This window comes from Sphaeramia orbicularis, chromosome 7 (genome assembly GCF_902148855.1).
Source record: "Sphaeramia orbicularis chromosome 7, fSphaOr1.1, whole genome shotgun sequence".
Taxonomy (NCBI): Eukaryota; Metazoa; Chordata; class Actinopteri; order Kurtiformes; family Apogonidae; genus Sphaeramia; species Sphaeramia orbicularis.
In genome coordinates this window covers 30427431-30440723 of record NC_043963.1, presented here as the reverse complement: position 1 = coordinate 30440723, position 13293 = coordinate 30427431, and the positions used below count along the sequence as shown (strand labels likewise).

Below are 13293 nucleotides of genomic sequence, written 5' to 3'. Positions count from 1 at the left end.
AACTTCCAATAAAAAGGATGGATGGATGGATGGATGGATGGAAGGAAGGAAAAGTCTACATTCTGGGGGAAAAATACTCAATTTTTAAGATAAATTTGATCTCTTTTTCTAAGTATTTAATCACTTTTGCACTCGAACACTTTACATTTTCACTATAAGTCATCAAAGTACATGTATGTCCTTAAACTTGCTAATCCAGATGTGTTAATGTGACTGGAAGCCATCTGCAATAAATTTCTGTACAAAATTGCTGTTCTTATAATTATAGATGATGCCAAATGTGACTCGTGTAGTGAGGGTTTGTCATTTCTATATCACCAACAATAGCATTGATTTAACTGGCAGATCTGTGCCAGATCTGGAAACAAGAGACTTAATCAAAACCATTGCTCAAAACCTTGTGCACTTTCTGCCAAATGAATGAAGCCTATGATCCAACAAACGAATGGATGTTTTATTCAACATATTAAACTTTTTACACAGTAGCACATGACAGGACGTAACCCTTAGTGATCACCAAAAGTCTGAGGAATGAATGTCATTGAATGTAACATTTTGCTGTTGCTATTACAGTTTACAGTGACTTTTTGTCATTATTTAATTGTGTGGCAGCATCACATTCAGCCACTCACTTCCCATCGTTACAGCCAGTGCACGAGGCTCAAGCTGCATAGTTTTTAGGTGCCCTCTATGGAAACCTTTTGTTTTTTCAAATAAACGAGACAAGTAAACAATGGCTGTCTCGTCCTTTTCTCTAACAACCAGCCTCTTTGTTTCTGTCTGTCGGCGCACTGGCAGCCTGACAGTTTTCTTGGCCTGACCGATGGCTGAGGCCACCAAGGAGGCACTGTCTGGTATATTCAGTCATCTCAGTCTCCTTCTCTGCTCTTTTAACCCTTCAGGACTGGGGCCATCCATATAGGGGACCGTGTCCTGGCCATTAATGGGGTCAGCCTAAAAGGAAAACCACTGAGCGAGGCCATCCACCTCCTGCAGATGGCCGGGGAGTCTGTCACCCTCAAGATCAAGAAACAAACCGACCGTACGTTGGCATCTATTCTGAGAAAGCAATGTTAAAAATTACAGGAAGTGCATTTCTGTGTTCCCCTGATTTAACTTTCATCATATTCCCAGAATCAGATGTCCGCCAGCGACTGGACAGAGAAGCTGCTTTTCTAAGTGACACAGAGGATGAACTGACAGACTCTCAAAAGACCAGTAAACACTCTGAGGTCTACTCCGCCACTGTGCCCAGTATAGACTCTGCCATGAGCTCCTGGGATGGCTCAGGGTTCGACGCAGGCTACAGCAGCCAAGGTGAGGTCAATGATACTCAGTGCTGAAATGTAGCCTTTTTTTAAAAATGTTTTATATATACTGTATATATTTCACTCCAATCTTTCTTTTATCCATCCATCCATCCACCCATCCATCCACCCATCCATCCAATCTTTGTTTAGTCTCAGATTATATTGAGGAAGAATATTGTCTCAATTACAGTGATGCCAAAACCTACAAGAAACAGTGGTGCTATGTAAACAATAAAATCCAAATCTAGAAAAGAAATCAAGAAAAGCAGTAAATGGTTATTTGTGTTATAAAATAATAAAAATATAATAATAATAAAATTATTAGAATATTTATATTAAAACCAAACAAACTCTAGCTCATGCAGAAGTTGAATCAACTAAGATTAAAAATTTTAGTGTCTTAAGGTTTAAAATGAGGCAAATTAAAGTTTCACACTGACACTGAAAAACTGAAATAGAAGCTATATATTCTTAAATACTGTTAAATGGTGTTTATTATACAAAAAACGCAAGGGGATAAACAAATTGTCCTTTACTATATTAAAAAAACATAACATGCTCGCACTTGAAAACCCTCGGCCTTCAGTCCACACCAACGTTTTTACACATACTGACGGACAGACGGATGGACGGCAAACTGATAATACCCTGCAGTGAGGGCAGAAGGTAAAAACTGTAGAAAATAAGATTTATAAAAAGAAAAAGATAAAAAGAATTTGAAATTTTCAGGAAGTTATCCTTAGTTCAAGCAGCATCATTTAAGATTAACATAATGTATCTTAAATTGAGAAGTTGTGCAAGTTTCTCAGAATAAAGAAGCCTCTTGTTCCTCTGCTGGGATGTTATGCAAGCCAGGGTTTAACTTATCGGTTAATCTAGTTTAATATTTAAAATATCTTGCTCAGACAAAGATAGCCGTATGTTCGGCAGACTCAATGTGTAATACTGACATCCATCAGTGACCCAACAACCATCTGAATACTCTCCCTCTCCTTCTCCCACAGTGGCACAAAAAACACCCTCATTATAGTCAGTGTTTAATCCACTCTGAGCTTTTTAGTTAAAAGGATATTAACTGACATTCAGATATAATGGTAGTGATGGTAATGCATTTCATCACCAGATGCAACCTGAAATAAAACAGAAAGAACAGGAAATCCATTCTGAGCTCTTACAGAAACACAAAGGACTGTGTAAATATAAATGGTTTGGCAACAAAAACACATTAGTACTTTTTTCAGCTGATTAATGCATTAAAGAAAATAAAACATAACATTATATTCCATTTCCATTGTTAGATGCTGTGAAATTCCTGCAGATCTTACACACTGGACGCTTAACCTATAAAAGACCCAGAGCTATTTTTTATGCTGATGTCCTACATTTAACCTTGACCAAGTGATTTTTTACCATTTATTATAATATTTTCCTCTGCATTTTGCAATTTTTTGGTTTTCTTCAACGGACCATCTAGATGTTCATAAAAGCTTCATAAACTCAAAGGTTATTTTTATCAAAACAGAGAAAACTGAACTGACTTTTTTAGCAAAATATATCATTAATTCTACATAAAAACATGTGTCTACAACCACTGCCATTTGTCAAACTACAAGTGTTTTATTGGTGACTCAATGTTGCAGAAGATGATGTTTCCGTATAATCCATCTGAAGGTACTGGAAAGATGACAAATTGCAGTTTACCTCAATTATTTGCATGTGTTGATGATTGGTTCAACAGTTATTAAATATTTTAGATCAGTAGATGTGTTAGGATCTTTAAGGGTAAAAATGCGATGATATTTTCCAGAAACACAGCTTTGTTTACTTTCTTGAAATCCTCCCTTTCTAGTCCAATGGACTATTGGTATCAGTTGGCATCCATAAACAATTTTTCAACAATCTTCTTCTCTGAAACGGTCAGTCAGAATGACTTGACATTTGTTGTGGAACATCTTTGGGGTAAGGTCTGCCAAGTTTATTCAAAGAATTGGGAAATATTGATTTCTGAATTTTACAAATCTCCACTGGTTTATAATGGAAAAAATTTCACAGTGGTATAACTGCAAAACACTTCTAAGATATTAATATAATTACTAGTGGCAATAGATAGGATGTCACATATGGGCTTTCATTTGGTGCTGTGACCTTGAAAGGTCAAATGAATGTCAAATTTATGTCTTTAAACATGCCATTGGACTACTGGACCCTTGGTCCTATTTTTTTTTTTTTTTTACGATGTGTATAATCTTCTTGTTTTTTCAGCGACATATCTTCACAAAGCATCTGATATCTTGTTCAATCCAAATGACTGGAGGCGCACCCAACACAGGAGCCAGACCAGCTCCAGCTCTGTGGGTCTGTCCCACCACACAGCGCTCTATGACGGAAGATTCACCGAAGATGAGTGGGACAAGATTCCTGGGTAAGTGCCTGCTGGCTGCAGTTTCCTTCCTGTCAGCCTCTTGTTGGTCAGTGGGTTTTTTTTTTGTTTGTTTTTTTTTTTGTTTTTTATGCTATCCCTGTTGTTAAGTGTCGTGTCTTTGATTTTTTAGCATTCTGCGTTTGAACAAGCTTCTATTTTTTCTTTAATTTCCCTCTTCTTTTTTTTTTTATCAGAAGCAAACTGCACAATCTGAATAGTCTTCTTTTCATTTTGTGTTGTGTGCTTTCATGTTTTGTGCTTTTCCAAACTGTCCTTTTTTTTCTTCTTTCTCAGGTATTCTCTTTCTCATCTGCTTTACTAACTGCCCACGAGCTCTTTGCTGTTTCACACAGATACATCTTTTTCCGTCACCCCCACCCCCGCCCACATCCAGAACATTTCCTCAGAAGGCACCTAAAGGGCACAAGGATACAGCCAGCCTTATCTGTCTCTTTTTTTCTTGAACTTTTGTGTCACATTATTTCAATTCTTTCTTCTTTTTTTTCTTTTTTGGGGTGACATTGCTTTTCTAAAATTGAATTTTATCTAATCTAGTGGACTACTCGGCATTAAGCCTCAGAAAATACAGTCACCCTCATTGTGGTCCTGAGAAGTTTTTAAAAGGACTTCCCATCGTGCAGCCCAAAAAAACCACATTTCCCATGCTGCTTTTACACGCGGCACCAGCCTCAAGACAAGCAGGGCCGCTCTCATGTTCTGGTTCCTGCGTTGTCATAGATTCGTCAGTCCCCCTCGTTGCCATGGTACCCTGAACCAGGAGGACAGCTTCTGGTCCCAGGCTCTGCAGGACCTTGAGACCTGTGGCCAGTCAGAGATTCTCAGGGAACTGGAGGTAAGTAAGCCGGTGTGTCATCATCCACCTCCCTCCCGTTCCTGTTTCCTTTCCTGCCATCTGCTTTGTCCTACTCATGTATTCATACGCCGTGTCAGCCTAAATGACCACGCCAGATGAAGCATTATGATAATCACTAGAGTGTGTAATCTGTTATTAAATCTGACAAGGCAGGCCGGGCACCTGCCATACTGACCGAGAGAGGCATTGTCTTGGCCTCTAATCAGGATCTGTGTACACTGCATGAGAGATTACTCTGTATACGTGTGTGCTTTTGTTTACCACGTGGATGTTTTATTTTTACATACACGCTAATCTCTGTATTTTGTCCACTCACAGGCATCCATGACAGGTAGCGCCCTTAGTCTGTATCTAGAGGAGAGTAAAACCAATGAAGACTCCATGTTTCAGTCTGAAATTAGTCCCATCAAGAAGGAGAGAATCCATGTCGAGTCTAAGATCAACAGCAACCTGAACATGTCAACCGGTGCTAGAGATGAACTGTCCAGGTCTAAAGGGGACACCACCGATAGTCTGTCCCCGACTGCCCTTGAACTGCACAAGGTAGTTAAGAGAACAGTTGTTCCACATACACGCAATAAAACAGTTGATGAAATCTGATGTTAAAGCGCACATATTATTCATTAATCACTTGCTTATTAACATACATATTAGTAGCATGTTGACTCTTGATTAATCATTATCAAGGACATTTTGATGTTTTATTTTGCATGGCTGTTTTCTACAACTCCGAGACCATTAACTAGAGAAAGGTCAACATGTAAAACACAGCTACTTTATTATTGTTCATTGCTATGTTTTAATAAAATGATGAAACGCCACAGATTTTTGCTGCATTCAACCCATAAAGACCCAGCCTTACTTTTGTGCCAGTTCCCAAATGAAATTTCTCTATATCCAACCTTGTGATTTATCACCATTTATTATAATATTATCCCCTGTATTTTGCATTTTATCAGTATAAGTCAGAGATTTTCCTGTATTTAATTCACTGACCATGAAAATGTTCATAAAAGCTTAGATTAAAGTTGACAGTTATCCTATCAAAAGTAGAGAAGAGTGAGGAAAAAGTGACTTTTTTAGTAAAATATATCCTTAACTGAACATAAACCAAGTCTCTCCACCCACTTGCATTGATCCAACTCCATGGGTTTTACCGGTGAATTAATGTTGTAGAAGATGACAGTGTTTCCATGGTAACTACTGAGCCTCTGAACATCCAAATGGGTCATATCTGACGGCCATGAAAAGATGACAAACTGCATTTTACACCAATCATTTACATGGATTGATCAGATTAATGGATCAACATGTATTAAACAGTTTAAATCAGTTTGATGGGTTTTGGTCGATGATGGATGTTTGGGTCTTTATGGGTTAAATTGTATAGTTTTGCACTCCATATTGCCAAATATAGTCAAGATGAACCTAAATTTGCCCATGTGTAAACATTTATTAGCAAGTTGCCAGGTGTTGACATGCAGTAGAGTATGATCTGAAAACTGCAAAGTTATTTTACATATTATGATAAGACAGATTTTTGGACTGCACAGAAATATTTTCCTCTAATACCCATTTTCAGTATCATTCAGTCAGATATTCTTAAAGGAATGATATTTTGCTTTTTTAAAATGGAATTATGCATTTTTAAACATTTCCCTGTGGTCTACATAAACTGTAAATGCTATGCTTGGGTCTGAATTCCTCATTAATTCAACTCCACAGGTCCATCTTCAACCTTATTTCTGAGTAATGACACCAGAAAGGTCGTTCTTAGCGCTGGCCCTTTAAATGCAAATGAAACATTTCATGCCCCACCCCCTCCAGGTTGTTGACCGTGCTGCTCTTTCCCATTCAACCAACAACTGAATATTTTAGGTAACTGGCTTGAAGTATGGACATATTTTCAGTATGGACTACAACCGCTGCTGCTGACAAACAATTATATTGTACTCAGAGAAATGTTCGTCAGAAGTCTTGGCATTATATGTGCAAATGTCATGACATAACTAGTTAGAGACGTAACAAATTACGAAGGAATGGAATTAAAATGGATTGTAGAAGTCCACTAAATTTTTGCCAAAATGAATATAAAGATAGCTTTGCAGCACCTGGAGGGTTCTAATTCAAACATTTTGAACTATTAGGGTCCAAATACACAAACAGATGTACCAAAGACTAATAAAAGTGGGTTTAGTAAGATATGACCCCTTTAACAGTATCTTAGCCTTTTGTCAGTTTCTGGAAAATAAATAAATAAATCTTTATATCCGTGGCCTAAAATTTGGGTGTATTTGTGTGACTCTGAAAATGGAGGGACTTTATTTAAAATGGTTGTAATTCCTAAATGCTTAGTGCAAAAATTTAGTTAAACCTCCTACATTAAAACTAGAAGTCCACACATCAATCACATCTTGACCGCTTCATTTCAGATCCACTGTTGGGGGGGTGGGGGGGTGGGGGTGCACAGAGGTAAAATTACAAAATGTATGTCACTGTCCAAATACTTATAGACCCAACTGTGTATATGCAAGCACTAATAACACTTCACTAACCCATTCATGGGTTATAATATAGACCCACAGCTAGGTACTGGTTAAATTGTGTACCTTAGCATAAAGCGTGGCCAAAACTGTATTGACACTGTGATAATGTTCTGGTTGCATTCACAGTTTGATGAACCTGGGAAAAACAGTGGTTCCCTTAGAGATTCTTCCCATCATTAAGTTCATAGCTGGAAGCCTCCTCTGACTGGACTCAGTGGAAACCCGGCCAGTCAGGACTTGCAGTGTGTGCATAACAAAACACACTACAACATTCATTATGCAGCTTTATGTGAGCAGGTGCTGGGGTGTGTCTGTTTCTGCCTTCCCATGCTGTGACCCCACACTGGGCCTATGTACTTCCCTTGACGTCTAATCTGTACACCTCTTTTTTTTTTTTTCGTTCTTTTTTTTTGCGTGTCATAATGGGGTTAACCAGGCCACTAAAAACACAGTGCATCATGCAGTGTGGAAATCCTAAATGTTTTCAGTTGACACAACTTACTTTGTATCATGGAAAGTCATCTTGGCGCGACGTCTGAAGTTCTACCTTTATATTTGTTGTTTGATTATGGTGAAAAGTGCTGACCTTGTCATCACCCTGAAGCAAAAAAGAAACTAATGACACGGTGTCTGTGCACACTGTAAATGTTTAGTATAAAACAAGTAGTGCACATCTATACAATGCGTCATAATCCGGTCCAAACCAGTGCAACTCATGTGAAATACAACACTTAGATATTTAAATTATTTTAGATAATCCTTCATGTTTCAGCACCAGGTTGAAAATCTTCCTTTTCTTACTTAATTTGTTGGTGGATATCAGAGGTGCAAATCTCAGAGTAACTCACTTTACAAGGTTATCACAATACCGAAAAAATGATGGTACATTATCATAATACTATGATTCTGCAATACCGGATACATTCCAAGACAATCATCTATGATATACCATGATGTCTGTTTAACTGAAGAAGAAGAAACATCCCTGAAAAAATACAAATACAAAGACTTGTTTACACTGCTTGGCCAAAAAAAAAGGCACATGCACACACCTCCGCATTATTGCATGTCCTAAAGCACAGGCGTCAAACATGCGGCCCGGGGGCCAAATCTGGCCCACCAAAGGTTCCATTCTGGCCCTCAGGAAGTGCAAAACTGAACCTGAACAGTCAAGGTTGTCCAAATCATTTTGGTTCAGGTTCCACATACAGACCAATGTGATCTCAAGTAAAAATAACAACACAATAACCCATAAATAATGACAACGACAAATTTTCTTTGTGAAAAATTATGTGGAAAAAATTTAAGTGAGAAAAATAAGATTACACTGTGAAAATATTTACATTTACAAAACTATTCTTTCACAATAAAATGCAAATAAATACATAAATAAAAACAAAGATGAACAACCTGAAATGTGCAATTTTAACAATATTCTGCCTGTTACTAAATGTTTTGTGCGTTTATGGATCCACTGTGATCTGGAGTTGTGTTAATAATAAGAGATGGAGTATTGTAGAAACTGTTCAAATTTTAGTTCCAAACTCCAAAATTTTAGCAATATTCTGCCTGTTACCAAATGTTTATGTAACACTGTGTGTAATGTACATGTATAAATAATAAATTGAGGCATAATATTGTTAAAATTGTACTAATTTTTCAAATGAAATTTCTTTTTTTTCAGGTTATTCACATCTTTTTTGTAAAATGTAAATATTTTCATAATTTAATTGGGGGTTTTTTGTACTAAAACAAAAAGAAAAACTTGGATTTGTCGTTATTTATAGGTTAAGTCATTATTTTACTGGTCTGGCCCGCTTGAGATCAAATTGGGCTAAATATGGCCCCTGAACCAAAATGAGTTTGACACCCCTGTCCTAAAGACTCTCAATAGGAGTTCAGGTCTAGACTCTATACTGGCCAATCCATGAGCAAAAAGAAGTCTCATGCTCCCTGAACTACTCTTCCACAATTTGAGACCGATGAATCCACCACTGTCATCTTGAAATATATCTGTACCATCAGGGAAGAAAAAAACACTCATGTTCACACCTGGTCATTCACTATATTCAGGTGGTCAGTTGACCTCATTTGTTGCTGAACATAGACCTGATGACCTGAACCAACCCCAGATCTTATCACGGTCCCCACAAGCTTGTACGGTAGACACTAGGCATGATGGGTAATCCCTTCATTCAACTCTCTATCACCCTGATGTGCCCATCTCTCCAGAACAGGGTCAATCTGGACTCATCAGACCACATGACCTTTATCCATTTAAACACAGTGTAATCTTTATGCGCTCTACAAACTGATAGTTGTTTAAGAAATTAGATAGATAGATAGATAGATAGATAGATAGATAGATAGATAGATAGATAGATAGATAGATAGATAGATAGATAGATAGATAGATAGTGTCATTGCACAATCATACACAGTAAAATAATGCAGTGAATAATAATGTTACTCACTGCATCAGTTAAATAATTTGTTGCCGTCAGAACATATTAATCATTGCAGTAATTATCCAATGGAAGGATGGTATATACTAGGGGTGTCAAACTCATTTTAGTTCAGGGGCCACATTGACCCCAGTATGATCTGAAGTGGGCCGAACCAGTGAATTAATAACATAATAATATAAAAATAATGCCAACTCCAAACATTTCAATGTGTTTTATAGTGAAAAAAGTAAAATTACATTATGGAAACATTTACATCTGTAAACTGTCCTTTTAAAAATGTGAATAACATGAACAACCATGAAAAAACTGAAATTTATTAAGAAAAATAAGTGCAACTTTAACTATATTTTGCCTCTGCCTATCATTTGTAAATGTGCATTACAACTTACAGATCACAATGGACCTGCAAATACACAAAATATTTTAGTAACTGGCAGAAAATTAGTAAAATTGCACTTACTTCTCTTAACACATTTCTAGTTTTTCATATTTTTTGTGAAAGGCTAGTTTGTAAATTTACATATTTTTATGTAATTTCACTTTTTTACACTAAAACAGAGAAAAAATTTGGAATTGTCATTATTAGTAGGTTTTTATGGTAGTATTTTACTGATCTGACCCACTTGAGACTAAAGTAGGGCTTTTTATGGCCCCTAAGTAAAACCATTGACTGTTAATATCTTCAGTGTAACTTTTGCATTTCACAAATTCATCCCACGGGCTGGATTGGACCCTTTGGCGAGCTGGATTTGGCCCCCGGGCTGTATGTTTGACACCTGTGGTATATACAATATTTTTAGCTAAATCCAGGTGGGTACTTTTTGCCTATGCAGTGTATTTATAGACCACATTGTAGTGTCAGTTTCACAGAATTTGAAGCCTAATGATTGTATGTGGTATTAATGTATCTAACATATCAGGAGAAGAAGTAAAGCACTACATTCCTGCATTGATATTTTAGGCCACCCCTACAGCCTATGGGTCGAATATTTACATCTATACTACACCAATGATTAAAGTTTTTGTCCATATCATTTACTATTATATATTTATTGCATAATAATATTTAGTATTACTTTAAGAATGAATCTCTTTAGAGCCGGTGCCAACTAAACCTGTTTCACAGTTTATATGGGCCCCTCACTATTAGGACTTGGACACTGACTTCTGAATTATTGCTTCAGTTTTTTTTAATCATTTTAATATATTGATATTTATGCATCAGAGCTAAGTGACCATTTGCTCTATTCTCTTTAACTTCCTGTGCAGGTGACTATCAGGAAGGACCTTGACAGCCATGACTTTGGTTTCAGCGTATCTGATGGACTTCTGGAGAAAGGGGTTTACGTCAACATGATCCGCCCGGACGGCCCTGCTGACCAGGCCGGGTTGAAACCCTACGACCGCATTCTCCAGGTACCGCTTATGTCAACAACATCCAGTTATTTTTAAGGAGAAGTAACATAACAGCACATTGAGCAATACAATATTTGGTTCTTATCTCCCAGGTGAACCGTGTCAGGACCAGGGACTTGGACTGTTGTCTAACTGTGCCTCTAATTATGGAGGCGGGAGAATGCCTCAACTTGGTCATTAGCAGGAATCCACTGGCAGGAGACACTGGGCCGCCTGACGACTGTGACGAACCCTCAAACCCACTGTTCTGCTTCTCTGAACGCAGGACCAACAGCATCGCTCTATGAACACAGACAGAAATTAGCTTTTAAAGTACTCTGCCGAGACCTCACACGAGTCCTTTCACACTCACGTACGTTCATTACGCAGAGAACCCTCTCACATGAACGAACTCACAGAAACAGCCATCCCCACCGCCTGAACGTTACAAATGCATGTGTTCAGTACTGTCGGTTTTAGCCCCTGTGTTCACATGATGCTGTTCAGAGGAGGCTCTAGCCACAGGGCAGCCCACCACCCCCTCCCCTTTTCTCTCCAAAGGCAAAGCCACATGTAGGATTATATAACAGGGGGAGTCATAGCTTCTGACTTAGCCAGGATGTCAGTGCACATGCCTCAACTCTTGGGGGGATTCAAATGCTGCACACACGCACTTCACAAATTTAATCTTTTGTTTTAATGGGATCTTTATTCTCATGAAGGAAACCATTATGTGGGTTTTTTTTGTTTTTCTCTGTCTCTTTCTGTTCCTCACTAAAGAACATGCACACGAAATGGTTTGTATGCGTTTAACACGTGCGCACAGTCACTCAAGGGTGTTGGTGGATTCAAGGTTCAGGGCACGTTGTGCTTGTTTCAGTTATTTCAGCCACGTCTTGGCTCACTCCCCTCGTTTCCAGTTTCTCTTCTTCCACACCGCCTGCCCTAGGGAAGGGACACTGCCTCCGAATAGACAGAATACTTACATCCATTTGCCAAGTATCATTAAGGATATTTTAAATCCCTTATGTACCTTTAATACCAGGAATGCTTGTCCTTTTTGCCCTATTACAGCCAGCCACTTACAGCACATACTGTTTTCACTTTCAGCACTTCATCGCTCACTTTCTTTTGGGTTCTGTGATGTTTGCATTCTCAGATTACACACTTACACTTCTTCACATCTTACTTTCAATTTGTCATTTACACCAATCTGTTTTTGTAGTCATGTTGCACCAGAGTGACTTCTAGGTAGAGTTTCTGTGATATCACTGATGCTTCTTTAAGTCAATCTCATCTTTTGCCAAATGCAGGATGAAATGCCTTTAAAGTTTTTTCATTATCCAGTACATGACTGGTTGAAGCATTAGATGAGTGTTCCACAGTTGTGACTATATCTATAAGCATGTTAAGCATGCGTAGAGTTCGTCCTCAGAGGGAGGCTCTGCATAATGATGAAATTATTACAGGACTCTCATGGTGCTCCAAAAGCATCCTTGTGGAAAACTCCTGTTTTCGTGATGACGGTATGTTTTTATGGAGTTGTCGTGCTGTAAATCTGAACCGCTAACCCAGCTGCCTCAGTGGAAATAAATATTTGTTTTATTTCATGTATTGGCAGATGTTCAAATGTTGTAACAAAGTTGACCCAACCCATCTAAAACTGCCTTCGAGGCTTGGGATGGTAACTTTTACTTCAGACTACTGTCATAGTAAACAGAGGCCTATTTTTAAAGGTTTACATTATCACATTAATTTACTTTTCTGTACATTGTCTCATAGTATTCAGTGTCGTTGGGTTTTTCTGGTACATGCACATGTAGTATTTTTTGTAAGCTGTGAAACTGAATGTGATTGCTTATTTTTTGGTTATTTTTCACACCCTCCCCAAAAAACTCTAAATATGTCAGGAATCAGCTCAAAGGGAATTAAAATATGTATGGGATATTCTTTTATTTTTGTTATTTAATTTATTATAATCTAAGAAATGTATTTCTTTTTATGCAAATAAAGTTATCAAACCAGAGTTTATGTGGCAGTTTGTCAATAGCCTGACCCGTTTAGTTTGGCTCACCTCAAAAAGATAGTTTCACCTGAATGGGAGAGGCGGTGTCTTAACATTTATCATGCAACTTTTTTATTTGGCTTTGTTTGGTTTTGAGTATGTTTGTCAGTGTCGCCTTCACTGACATTTACAGTTACATATTTGCAATTAAATGGTAAATGGACTGCACTTATATAGTACATTTTCTACACATTCATGGTGTCCAAAGCGCTT

The 13293-nt window shown here is 37.8% G+C and overlaps 1 protein-coding gene across 2 annotated transcripts in view; it reads left to right on the top strand.

Annotated features, from left to right (window-relative positions):
- The window catches only part of grip2a (glutamate receptor interacting protein 2a), a 44799-nt gene extending 31757 nt beyond the window's left edge, over positions 1–13042 (top strand). For both annotated transcript variants that reach the window (XM_030138115.1, XM_030138114.1), the window contains exons 18-24: positions 903–1042; positions 1135–1317; positions 3573–3732; positions 4471–4585; positions 4925–5149; positions 10890–11036; positions 11129–13042. In XM_030138115.1, coding sequence (XP_029993975.1) covers positions 903–1042; positions 1135–1317; positions 3573–3732; positions 4471–4585; positions 4925–5149; positions 10890–11036; positions 11129–11323 — 1165 coding nt within the window. In that variant the 3' untranslated portion in view covers positions 11324–13042. The remainder of the gene's footprint in view (positions 1–902; positions 1043–1134; positions 1318–3572; positions 3733–4470; positions 4586–4924; positions 5150–10889; positions 11037–11128) is intronic.
- The last annotated feature ends 251 nt before the right edge of the window (positions 13043–13293 follow it).